We start from the raw sequence: 13,652 nt of genomic DNA on the forward strand, positions 1-13,652 counted from the left end.
GCATCTCTCTGCTGATAGCATTCAGCAGTCGGGGAGCCAGCACTGAAAAAGTCTGTTTTAATGCTGCCACCCTCTGCACCTTGCTCACGGGGAAGGCCCCATGGTGCCGAAAACACTCCCCAAGCGGAAGACAACCGTCCAAGTAGGACTGGAACCACTACAAAGCAGTGCTGCCCACCCACAACTTGGATAGCCTCTCGAGGAGGATGCAGTGCTTGATGGTATTGAAAGCCACCAAAAGGTCAAAGGGGACAGGACTTCCGGGATAGCGCGAACGGGTAATGGCGGACTCCCTCTGAGCTCCGGAGGGAGTCGGCTCCGCTAAGGACGGGTCTTGCCGTGCCGGCGACACGGGGACCCTTAGAAACCGCAGGCGCGGAAGCCTGCGGACATGGTGACTCGGTGGGCACCTTAAGCGCCCTCCCTGACCCGCGAAGAGCCTTTTTAAAGGCTACGGAGTGGACCGGAGAGTGGCGTGGTGCTGAGAGTCGATCGCTGCCTTGGCGGAGCGAAGCCGCGAGCCATGACCGGAGAGCGCTGTCTTTCTTCTTAAAATTTGGACTGGAAATGTAACCCGTGAGTAAAAGGAAATTTCGGCACTAAAAGTTTTTTATTTACGAATTCGAGTATGATCGGGGGGACGTGTTAAAAAGGAAGTCCGCACTCCCCCTCCCCACCAAAAGATTTAAAGCAAGGAGATAGCACCAGGTCGGAAAGACTTTGGTGCTTAAACGGAGAACTTTTATAAACTGAATTAAGAAGTAATTTGAGCAGGAGTGGAAGAAAGAGGAATTCCGGGGGTTTTGCTTTTTAAGTTGACCCCCCCCAGACCCGGGTAGCGCCCAGTGTGGGAGCCCGAGAAACAGAATAAGGAGTTTGACAGCTGTCAAAAAGAGCTGTCAAACGACTAGCCGAAACGTGGAACTGTGTTATAACTGCTTTTCTGGATTAAATGCTACATTGAAACTGAATTGATTGAACTGATTGGAAACAAAATAATCCTTAACAACAAAGTAACTGACTGTTGGGTAAGATTCATGATGGAGATCCCTCTGGAGGGAACTGATGACATTGCAATGGCTGCTGAAGGAAATTTACTGGCAGAGATACAAAAAATGTTTTGTCTGGTGGGAACCTTGCAAAAACAGAACACAATTATGACTGAACAGTTGATGACCTTCAGTCTTAGACTTAACGACTCTGTCAATGGAACTAAACAAGTGGAAAAAAAATTTGCAGCTGCAGAAGGAGAGATAACCCTATGGGGGGAAGGAGAAAAAGAAAGAGTTCAACAAGAATGCAAACAGAAACCTGCAACTTTTGGGAATCAAAGAAACAAGGAGGATGACTATGGGATTGCAGATCTGCAGGGCCAGAGGAAGAGAGAAGCCCCTGGAATAATCAGAATATTGAATCAACAAAGAATGAACAAGTTTAATGGGGACTTCTTTCTGGGGCTGGACTTTGGGAGATTTGTTGTTTTTGGTCAAAAACTGCCTTTGTTTGATTTGGAAGAAAGAAAATATGAGGAGCTGCTGACAGAACTTCATGGAGAAGGGAAGACCAACAAAGAGGACTATAAACAAAATCGGCGGAGAGAGGCTAACTGGGGCCTGAAGGCCTCAGATGTCAGAAATCCGGGCTAAAGCTGTTGTTTATCTATTTGGATAGGGGCAAAGCGGGGGCAGGGGGGAGGGGAATTTGGGGTGGTAAAAACCTGGGATTTGGAACTGAAATATTATGATTTTAGATTTAATATTACATAAAAAAAAAAAAAAGATGAGTTTGTGGGAGAGAAATTAGGCCGACCTTGGAGAATAGATCCAATATGGGAAAGGGAACATGTAAAATTATGATAAGTTAAAAAGGGGGAAAAGATAAATTGGAAGGAAAGAATTGAATAATTTTTAAGAGATCTAATAAATAACTTGCTGAGTTATGTAGTGAAAATGGAAGGTGGGCAGGGGAGTGCGGGGAAGTCATTGAAAGAAGGAGATGAAAATTCGGTTGTGTTTTGTTTTGTTTTGTGTTTGTTTTACCTTTGTTTTGATTTTTTTTATGTAAGTTTGTTTTGTTTTTAAAATTGAAAATTGAATAAAAATTATTTAAAAAAAAAAAAAACAAAAGGTCAAAGGGGATTAAGAGGGACACATTGTCCCCGTCTTTCTCCCAAAAGAGGTCATCATATAAGGTGACCAAAGCCAGGCCCAAAACCCAATTGAAATGGGTCTAGAAAACCAGTCTCCTGCAAGAACACCTGGATCTGGTCAGTGACCACCCGCTTAAGAACCTTAAAGGTAAAGGTAAAGGGACCCCGGACCATTAGGTCCAGTCGTGACTGACTCTGGGGTTGCGGCGCTCATCTCGCTTTATTGGCCAAGGGAGCCGGCGTACAGTTTCCGGGTCATGTGGCCAGCTGGCGAACCAGAGCAGCGCACGGAAACGCCGTTTACCTTCCTGCCGGAGTGGTACCTATTTATCTACTTGCACTTTGATGTGCTTTCAAACTGCTAGGTTGTCAGGAGCAGGGACTGAGCAACGGGAGCTCACCCCGTCGCGGGGATTCGAACCGCTGGCCTTCTGATCGGCAAGCCCTAGGCTCTGTGGTTTAACCCACAGTGCCACCCGCGTCCTTAGCGCCACTCGCGTCCCTTAACCTTAACCCCCCCAAAAAGGGAGGTTGGCAACTGGACGGTAATTACTTAAGATATTCAGAATCTAGGCGTGGTTTCTTAAGGAGCAATCTTATCACTGCCTCCTTCAAAGAGGCAAGAACCAGCCACTCTTGTAAAGAGGCATGTCCCTGGCCCAGACAGCTGTCTCCTCCCTGCTGGATTTTTTCAGCCAGGAGGGACAAGTGTCCAGAGCTCAGGTAGTCACCCAAACCAGCCCAAGTGCCTTATCCACATCCTTGATAAATACATATGCAATCGCTCTTTCTGAGAGCTGATATTAATGTTTGTACAATAATGTCTCTCTGATTCCTGCATTCAAATATGTAGATTTAAGCCAGCCACTGCGCTGATCAGATAAACATGCATCCAGACTGGTGGTTACTCTCTTTCCAACAATAGCATTTTGGGTTGTAAAAGAATTTTGTAAAAAGAAAAAAGAAAAAGACTATCATACTCATACAGCTCTACTGCTGCAATTACTGTGTAAACAAACATCCCTCGAATCATCTTTCTGACAGGGTTTATATTCCCAATAATTTATCAATGTTTGATATGCCAACAGCTGCCCACCGTAGGGGACTATTAGATTTACTGCAGCGTCTGCGAAAGAGATTTGTGGAGGAGGTAAAAACCTGAGTCAGAAGCAAATGGGACAGACGAGAATCACAGACATGTCCACAAGAATCATTTTGTTGCTGCAGGAACACAAATAGGTTGCTAGTAACTATCACCATCTAGAGGTTAGAGCCAAATAAAACTTAGCCATTCCTTCCCCAAAAAAATTCACATAGCTTTTCTGTGGTGTACCAAAGCTCTAACACAAACCCCAAAACACTGTCAATTCCAGGGTGGGTAGAGGGGGAAAAAAATAGGGCAGGCAGCTTAGAAACACACACAGAGGGAGAGGTTTCGTTGCACTTAACTGCTTGATTTGATTGTGGTTACTACATTTACCATTTTTACCTATCTGAAAAATGGCACTGCTGCTTAAGCCTAAAGGTTATAATTGGGGGGGGGGGAAATAAACAAAACAATTGTTCACATTACATTGTGTGTTTTGATGCCTTTGTAGTCTTCTCATTATACTTTAGCAGAGCAGCTTGTAAAATTCTGAAAGGCGAAAAATATATATGCTGAGGCCCTTGTGAATGAATTGTGAATTGAATTAGAACAGAACGACTTCCTTTTTTTCGGAGGGGGCGAAATTGGAACTGAAATTGATTCCTTATTTGGGGGAGGGGTGAGATGAACTGGAACTGGAACCAATTCCCCTTTAAAGTGAACTTTCCAAATGCCGATTCCTGGGCCTGTACATGAAATGGAGGAAGAAGCATTTTTCTTTGCAGCGATCCAAAGATGGCAGCTTGGCAAGACCCGTGCGCTTAATGGGATTTTGCACAGTAAAAAGGGAGATAACTGTGATGCAATATTATACGCTGGCACATATGCTTTGCCTACGAAAACACCAACAAAATAAAATACATTGCAAAAAAAAAGACAAAAGAGACTGGTGTTTGGGGAGACTTTTCCGCACATTATTATTTATCATGATGAATGCGCAAGGCGCTCTGCAGAACAGAAAGAGGCGTTCATCCTACAAGATGGATTTTTCCTGGTAGCATGGTATGCAGCATTCTAAATCTCAGCTACGATAAGATTACTGTCACCTTTTAATAGGAAGTGCTACCAAAATAATAACTGCTTATACACCCTGGGATTAGTGTCTTTGTCTGACTTGTATGTTGGCGATAATCTCTCTCTCTCTCTCTCTCTCTCTCTCTCTCTCTCTCTCTCTCTTAACTTTGAACAGTAACAAGAAGAGCTTTACAACCAAAGCAGTGCTTCCTTTTGCATCAATTATTTTGATACGTTTATATGTTTGTTTGTTTCCAATGTGTTCATACAGACAAGATTTAAAAGTTCTACTCAAGCTGTTTCTGGTGGGTGGTCTGCACGGATCTACCTCGTGGCTTGGCAAAATGGGAGAAGTCTGCAAGTCATTTTCGCCCCACTTTCCTACTCAGTGGCCCGTAATGCTATAGTTCTGCAGGACAGCAGCCATTCCACCTGGGCCAATGGAACAATGGGACTAACGCCATCAGCTTCCATTTGACTCCTCCCCTCCCACCTTGTCTCCCTTCAAGCTGCTTGTTTTCCTCTTCATCTGTTTTTCCTCATGTTGCATAATGCGAGCCAGGGTTCGAAACTCCCATTGTTCTAGGCGCTTTTTGCGACAGGGAATTTAATTAGCGAGAGAAGTTTCTGAGCTCTGGCCATAGTCCTGCGCTTAAGACTTCAGTTTAAAACTGCAGAGTGGAAGGAAAGGAGGACCTTTTACTGTTTCCCCACTTCTAGCTACTCTCTGAAGACTGGAGAAGAAACCCTCTGAAGAGTATGAGGGGGGTGGGTAGGGGAAAGACTAGACCATGTGAAAAATGAACATAATATTTTAGTTGCAGTTCATTCGTTTCCAGCTTTGTATTCTTCTTATTAAAAAAGTGCACCTAGACATTCCATTGTTGCACCATTTAGCTGCTAGTTTCCATACCGAAGTTTCTAACACTGATGGGAGCTACACTCCAACAACATCTAGAGAGCACCAGGTTGGCTGCCCCTGATATACAGCATTCCAAACCTACTACAGTGGTACCTAGGAAGATGAACAGAATCCGTTCCGGAAGTCTGTTTGACTTCCAAAACGTTTGGGAACCAAGGCGCGGCCTCTGATTGGCTGAAGGAAGCTCCTGCAATGGGTGTTCAGGTTCCAAAGAACATTCACAAACCAGAACAAACAGTTCCAGGTTTGCAGCATTCGGGAGCCAAAATGTTCGTCTCGCAAGGCGTTCAACTTGCGAAGGACGACTGTAGATATAATGGGACACAAAGTAAGGTTACAAAAGAACAGTTGTGGGAAAACCTAGTTTCTAACTCAAGGAAATACTTTGTACAACTCTTTCTATATCCATAGAAATAATTTCTCAAGAAAGAACCTGTATTAAAGAAAAGGAAAAAGAATTCCTTAGGTAGTACTATTAATACATCACTCCTTTTGGAAAGCACTAGGGACCAATTTGGACAGGTTTTTTTCCCCCCTCAGACACATTACAATTGGAACTTATTTTTAGCATTTCTCACCGAGCATTTCTGATTATGTAAAACAGAGGTGAGAAGAGTTCAGGATTTTTACGCACAGAATACTTGCTATCCATTGTTTGAATTTCGAACCAGACACCTATGCAATGACTCTCTCTCTCCCCCCCCCCCACCCTCGTGTGTACACACACACATAAGAGATCATTCCCTTTGGGAATAATAATTTTGAAGAAAGAAAAAGAAATGTCAAGCAGATAAGGGAACTGCTCCCAACCGGATTGCTTAAGCATGACCATAAATAGCATTTTTTTAAAAATCTACAAAACTAGGCAGTTTATACCCTAACCGCAGTTTTTTTAAATTATAAAATGCCAGAAGCCCATTTGGGAGGCTCCATTGGGAGGAAGGGTGGGATATAAATGTAGTGAATAAATAAGAGAGCTTCAAAATTCTATGCCAGCTAGAGTTTGGATTTGATATCCCGCTTTATCACTACCCTAAGGAGTCTCAAAGCGGCTAACATTCTCCTTTCCCTTCCTCCCCCACAACAAACACTCTGTGAGGTAAGTGGGGCTGAGAGACTTCAGAGAAGTGTGACTAGCCCAAGGTCACCCAGCAGCTGCATGTGGAGGAGCGGAGACACGAACTCAGTTCACCAGATTACGAGTCTACCACTCCTAACCACTACACCACACTGGCTCCAGCTATTCCGAGATGCCATCAGGCTCAAGTCTAGCTGAGGCGGATGGTGAGGAGGAGATGGAAGCTGAGTGCAGAGGCCCTCCCCTTTCACCAGATTCAGTGGCTTTGGATGGAAAAGTAGGGATCTCTTCAGCTTCGGACACCTCCTCCTCCCAGTCTGGTCCATCTTCTCCCTCTGACCACTCATCACCATCCCACCACCAATCCCCCTGGCTATGAGTCTTCTTCCCCTGGAAATTCCCCAGCTGGAGCCTCCCACCACTCTCCTGCATCCAAGCATTCCATGACACCAATCTTGTTGAGTGAAGCAACTTGGGTGCGCACAAATGACACCTGGGCTGAGAGAACTGAAATAGCTACTAGGCCATGTTCAAAGCCCTGAACAACTCAGGACCAAGCTACCATAAAGACCACCCACCCCATATTCAGATCTGTAAGGTCATTTAGATCAGGGGTTCCCGAACTATGGTCTGTGGTTTGCAGGCTTCCTTCAGGTGGTCCATGGTGTGTCTAAAGAACACTTACAATCTGAATTCTACGGAATTCTATGGAATTCAATTCTGAATTCTGTTGTGTGAAATTCAAATTTGTAATATACCAAAACACAATATAAGAAAAGAAACAACAGAAGTAGCAATCATACAGCACAGCACATTATAAGTGCTGCAGCAGACAGAAAATTAAATGGTCCACAAAGACCCTCAACAATTTTCCTACGAACCAACCTGTGGGATATAAGCTCAGAATTGGAATCTATTTATATACAAGCAACCAAAGCTTTACTAGAAAGCTCATGGCTTTTGGCTTAAAAGTGCAGCAGTTTAATTTAGCAAAAGTTACATGTGGGACTTCTGAATTCTACTCCCCCTTCAAATTCCACAATCTCCCTTAGCTGTCTAGGTCTCAAGGTTGCCCATTTGTGCTGCAACATCAAAGGAGAAGAGGAAATGGCTTAAGAAGAGGCAGAACAAGCAGAAAGTTAAGAAGCCAAATGTACTCCCAAGTATATTCATTGGTAACGGTACATTTATCAATGGCATTAGATAAATGTCCATTGTACTACAGTCACTTGCTGTTAGCTACACATCAAAGAAACAAATCTTACACATTAATAGGACCTAAGAAATTATTATGAAGAAGAATATTTAAAACATCAAATCAGAGCATAAGAAGAAAGCCAGGATCTCTGTTGCAATCCGTCACACTTTAATTAATCTTCGCATGCATTTAGAACTCCACCCCAAGCAAGAAATTTTGCTGTTCCAAATGTAACACACTTATTAATGACATTAAAGCATCACAACTTTCTTACATACTGGCATACAACTGCACTCTACATAACCAAAGAACCATATCAACATAAATCAAAGCTGAGACATTTCAGCAATTACCAGGCCTGTGAATGACTGAAGACACTTTAGTAAAATACTTGGAAGAGCTCAGTGGAATCCACCACCGCCCTAAGAGAGAGAGATCCCTTAAAAGTCATGAAACTCACCTGGTAGACATGAAATGCGTTGGCTGCTTTCCCACGTAGAAAGACCGAGGGGATCCAGACATTTATAAGAGCTCGATTAGATCTGAGGAAAAAGAGCCACAAAGCTCTCTGTATGTGCAATCCTGAAACAAGGTCCAATATAGTTAACCAGAAGTGGGGAGCCCGTGGTTCTCCAGGTGCTGTTGGGACTCAAACACTCATCAGTTCCAGCCAGTATGACAGACAGGGATGATGGGAGTTGTAGTCCAGAAATGTCCAGAAAGCCAGAGGTTCCCCCACACCTGTAATAAGCTGTAAGCAGGGCCTAGTGGGTGGCGCTGTGGGTTAAACCACAGAGCCTAGGGCTTGCCGATCAGATGGTCGGCAGTTCGAATCCCCGCGACGGGGTGAGCTCCCGATGCTTGGTCCCTGCTCCTGACAACCTAGCAGTTCGAAAGCACATCAAAGTGCAAGTAGATAAATAGGTACCGCTCTGGCGGGAAGGTAAACGGCATTTCTGTGTGCTGCTCTGGTTTGCCAGAAGCGGCTTAATCATGCTGGCCACATGACCCGGAAGCTGTACGCCGGCTCCCTTGGCCAATAAAGCGAGATGAGCGCCGCAACCCCAGAGTCGGCCACGACTGGACCTAATGGTCAGGGGTCCCTTTACCCTTTACCTTTAGGGCCTAGTGGGTGGTTATATTATTTGCCAACCTGCCCCCTCAAAAGGGATACGTGGGATAATATTGCAAATAAACTGTGCATTAGTTATACTGCAGGCTGAGGATATCCTCACATATAAGAATTTGATTCATTATTTCATTATTTCTTCCCTCGGAGCCACTGCAAAGAGGTCAGATCAAGTCTCAAACCATCTACCAACTTACATTTCAAAATCGGACAAGCTCTGGTCCTCAGATGTTTGGCTCAGATCTCCGGGAACCTGCAGTTGAAAGAAGAGGGGATTAAATTGTGTTTAAGCAATGGTATTGCCTATCAGGTTGACTCAAAGCACAGAGATATGGGACGGGATATTCCCAAAAACGAATATCTAAAAGCAATAGGAGGAATGTCACTTTCCACCCCAGTGACCCCTATCAGAACAGAAGTCTGGGTAACACTTCTGGAATTTTGTATGTTATGTGTATATTCTCATACCACTTTAAACTTTATATGTATATAGAATAATGGAAGACAGATGCTTAAATAAAGTTTATCAGCTCTTACCTAACCTATCACTGGACAGGGCTGTTGTGAAAATAAACTGGAAGAACTCCATGTACATCACCCAGAGGATACAAACATTAAAAAAATAAAACTAATAAATCACATGGTCTTAAAGGTCTCACATCTGTTTTATCACTAGACAGGGTTCACTGCAATCTGTCTTCCTGACTGGGTAGCCTTTTAACTCAGTTTCTTTCTTTCTTTTCCTGAAAGGAGAAAGCTTTCTGAAGAACCTCAATTAACACATTTGCACTAGTGATGTTACCTGATTAAATAAATTGGGTTTTGATAAAACAATTTTAATTTCTATACTGGGGGGCGAGATATTCCTCTCGTGGGGTGCCAATTCGGGAGACACGTCCTCACATCTAATTAACTCTTCTGACAAATTCCAAGCACAGTTACCTAAGAAATAAGCACCATATTCTATATGAGTTGATGTTTAATTATCCTTCTGATTTTTAGAATCAGTGGTTTTTTTTTAAAAAAAGAAGAAAGTGCCTAGATTTTTTAGCATGCACAATAATAACCTTCAAAGCAAGCGCCACACAGCTGCATTTTGGACATCAGTAACTCTAGCACCAGGCGACCTTTAAATCGGTGTCCTTTAAAATGCAGTACCTTCTGATGTAATTATGCCCCCATTATCTCTGCCATCAAAAGTTGCTGATTATTTTACCTAGAGGAGTTTCAGGTTAGGGAGCTGAAGGAATTATTCATGAAGCATCTAACCTTTGCAAGAGACATTTAGATAATTGTGATTGGCGCTAATGCAGCTCTAAGAGCACAATCTTCCACAGCAAGTTGTCTAACATTCCCGCCCCCCTTCCTTGTGGTCCAATCTCACCCTCCACTAAGCCCCCATGGAAGACATGTAATGGGGATGGCTACTGTGGCCAAGACTGAAATATTACATACACAGAACACAGGGGTTGTGTCTTTCTTAGGTCAGGCCTTGTTCGTTTCAGGAAGATATATACAACTAAACACAGAAGAAAACTCCCTCTGAACTCAACAACCAATGAGGGTAGAGTATTCCCTCACTGAACATCATGCCCCTCTGATCGGTTACTAAGCAACACCTCCACCCATCTCTCTCTTGGCTGGTTGGCTTTAACATTAACCCTTAAGTTGCAAACTGAATGATCACTGCAGCTGACCTTAAAATGGGGTGGCAGGCATGATTTTAAAAACCTATCCCCAGCTCTCTGGGATTTCTGCCACTGATGCCCTGTGGCAAGTGCATGAAAAACAGCACTACCAACCCATCCAGAAAATGTGCTACCTGGCAGTATCAGTTGTGACTGAACCTACATCAGGGGTGTGTGTGTGGTGGAGCTTCTCCAGGAAGAACGGGTCTATTATTAAGGCTGAATGGTAATATACTGTTTGCTGATTAATTCAGCATGGGCTTGGTGGCAGAAACACCAGATGGGATCATCATCATCAACCGAGACCCCTAGCACATCTGCTGCAGATGCAATTGGACATTAAAGTCATCCATTGAAAACTAACATCCCGATTCCCATTATTGTACCTCAATTTCAGCCCCGCAGGGGTACATTCGTAAGTAGCAGCAATCACAAAGGAACAACAGGGAGAAATAACTCACGGTAAGATCTTCACCGCGCATACAGACTCACTTTCAATGCACCTTTCCTGACTTCAATGAGGAAGTCATTTGCAAGAGTTCTGGAGGAAGCCTAAGTCATTATGCTAATGCAATGTGATTTTAGATGCACATATTTTCCTCTGTGTTGTGCGGCAACCATGGAAAGGGGCCAAAAATCACGATGAACAAAATTTCTGCCTTGAAAAACTGCAGTGATGCAGGTGAACAGTGCTAAACAACAATCTACTGATCAACACCCATTTGCTATAAGATTATAAAGGTATTGTTCATAATAATTTACCAGTTATTTATTATCATAAACCAGCATTCATACAGCATGTTGAACAGTATTCAGAGAACACACCCTAAGAAGGCTTTCCCAAACTTGGGTCTCCAGCTGTTTTTGGACTACAGTTCCCATCATCTCTGACCACTGGTCCTGCTATCTAGGGATGATGAGAGTTCTAGTCCAACAACAGCTGGAGACCCAAGTTTGGGAAACCTTGCCCTATGAATACTTTCAAAGGCAAGTCATTAACTTCCTAATGCAGACTGGCTGGGAAGGAGCCCTGGGGCTGATGGATGGCAGCTTACCTAAAGCCATATAGACTGTTCATGCCTCTCCAAGGCCCCACACAAACTGGGGACATCACCTCTCTCCTACTTAGCCACTCCATTGCCAAAGCCACCCTGTTTTCTTGGAAGATGATGCAAATGTTATTACGCAGCTTTTAAAAGAGGAAACCTCCAATAGCCCCTACAACTGGCAGGTGAGGCCTCAGTTGGTGATGCCACCTCTGGGAGCAGCTAAGATGCTATTGACCCATCATGATAGAAGCTTCTCAGTGGAAGTTCCCCATATAATAATAATATTTTTTTATTTATATCCTGCCCTCCCCAGCCGAAGCCAGGCTCAGAGCGGCTAACAACAATAAAAGTAACACAGCATTCTAAAATCAATTCATTTTAAAATCAATTCAAAATCAAATTAATGGCAACATTTGTGAGATGCCAACCATGGCGAGGTGCATCTGTCTCCTTCATTACAGTGGTACCTCTGTTTACGAACTTAATCCGTTCCTGAGGTCCATTCTTAAACCAAATCCGTTCTTAAAACGAGGCGCACTTTCTCTAATGAGACCTCCCACTGCCGGTGCCCTTCCACTGTTCAGTCTCCGTTTGTAGACCAAGGTAAGATTCGCAAACCGGAACACTACTTCCGGTTTTGCAGAGTTCGTAAACCAAATCATTCATAAACAGGACTGTTCTTAAGCCAAGGTACTACTGTATTGACTTCCAAGTGGAAATTGAAAACATTAGATAGGCACTTGATGGCTGAAAGACACTGTATCTGATAATGTTGGTGAGAGAAAGCTTTTAAGTGTAACTGCTTTAAGAATGTTTTTAACAGTGATGATTCTGAAAAAGTTTTAACTGTCACTTGGGTCAGTCAGAATCGTGGCTGAGTGGGAATTTGAACCATGGTCTCCCAAGTCCTGGTTCGGAAATTCTAACCACTGTACCTCTCTGCCATCGATTCATGTCTTACAACACCATTGTGGTCCAGCAGGGGACAGAATAATTTTAAAAACAACAACACAGAAAGTGGAGAAGCAGAAGAAGAGAAAAGTTGAAAGAAAAGGGAGTGAGGCTCACTGGGAGGAAGAACAAGCTCCGTTCTCTACCTAGGAAAGGAAAAGAGCCGTTTGTGTCTTTAAGCTTAGCACTAGTTTTGAATGGTCCAAAAGTTTCCCTGCAACTGTTGCGCAGAAATCACTTAAATACCTCTTTGCAGCAAATTATACTCAATTTTCTTGAAGGTTGATTAATCAGCAGCAATTAAGTAGCAGGTTACTCACAACAGAAATACATCTTGCATACACATTTCGATATATATTCCCCTCATTTTGCACCAGCTGACGCAGAATAACTCGCAAACACTTCACATCATTATGGCCTAGAAATTCGGAGGCAGTATTAAATGCGGGCATTTAGTTTAGAGTTGGTCTTTCAAAAAGAAAGTCTGGGTAGAAAAAGTGAGCACAAATATGCTAAGAGGAGGCAAAACCACAATAGATAGATAGCAAAACTGCTATGCCCCCCCTCTCTTTCATAAAAGAGTGTTCCTAGTACTTTTCATTTATATTACGGCTTTTCTATATTTACAGCTCCAGCACAACCTGGAAACTGAACCAGATTTTTTAATATCTAGCTGCTTCACTCCATGATGAATATAAAGGGACAGAGGGAATCTTACACTTTACATTCCCTTCGCTTCAGCTATGAATAGCTTAAATATGTTGTATTGATGGAGAGTGCTTATTATTCCACATTTCTCCAAAGCTGGACATCTTTAAAAATGCATTTGAAGCTAAGGGTACTTCGATGACTAGGAGGAATGAAGTGATTAAACAACATTATTTCAGCTGGAGGCTTTTGGCATTTATCATCAGCTGCTTTAAAGACATTTTGCAACGGGGGGGGGGGCAGGAGGGAATGGAGAGCATCAGAGCACATGCTTTAGGTGCACAAACAGGTAACAGACCTACACATATAGAATGAAGCCGCAGAGTTAGACCAAGACCCTCAAGAACAACCAGCAGTCAAAGTAGACCAGTGATGGCCAAACTTGGCCCTCCAGCTGTTTTGGGACTACGACGCCCATCATCCTTAGCTAACAGGACCAGTGGTCAGGGATGATGGGAACTGTAATCCCAAACCAGCTGGAGGGCCAAGTTTGGCCATCACTGAAGTAGACAGTACTGGCCTAAATGGGTCCGTGTATTATACTCTATTCGCGTTGGAGGGAAAATCTCATTTGCTTCAACACAGGGTCTTTCTCCCCCCTAAGCAAAATTACAAATGG

The 13,652-nt window shown here is 43.4% G+C and overlaps 1 protein-coding gene across 6 annotated transcripts in view; it reads right to left on the reverse strand.

The window, feature by feature from the left end:
- Positions 1–13,652, reverse strand: part of SNX29 (sorting nexin 29) — a 226,228-nt gene that overhangs the window by 100,060 nt on the left and 112,516 nt on the right. For all 6 annotated transcript variants that reach the window (XM_081839688.1, XM_081839690.1, XM_081839691.1 and 3 more), the window contains 2 exons: positions 8,835–8,890; positions 7,969–8,050 (listed from right to left, as the gene is read on the reverse strand). In XM_081839688.1, the coding sequence (XP_081695814.1) occupies positions 7,969–8,050; positions 8,835–8,890 (138 nt within the window). The remainder of the gene's footprint in view (positions 1–7,968; positions 8,051–8,834; positions 8,891–13,652) is intronic.

The sequence above is a fragment of the Podarcis erhardii genome, assembly GCF_964252035.2.
Source record: "Podarcis erhardii genome assembly, chromosome: 14".
NCBI classification, from domain to species: domain Eukaryota; kingdom Metazoa; phylum Chordata; class Lepidosauria; order Squamata; family Lacertidae; genus Podarcis; species Podarcis erhardii.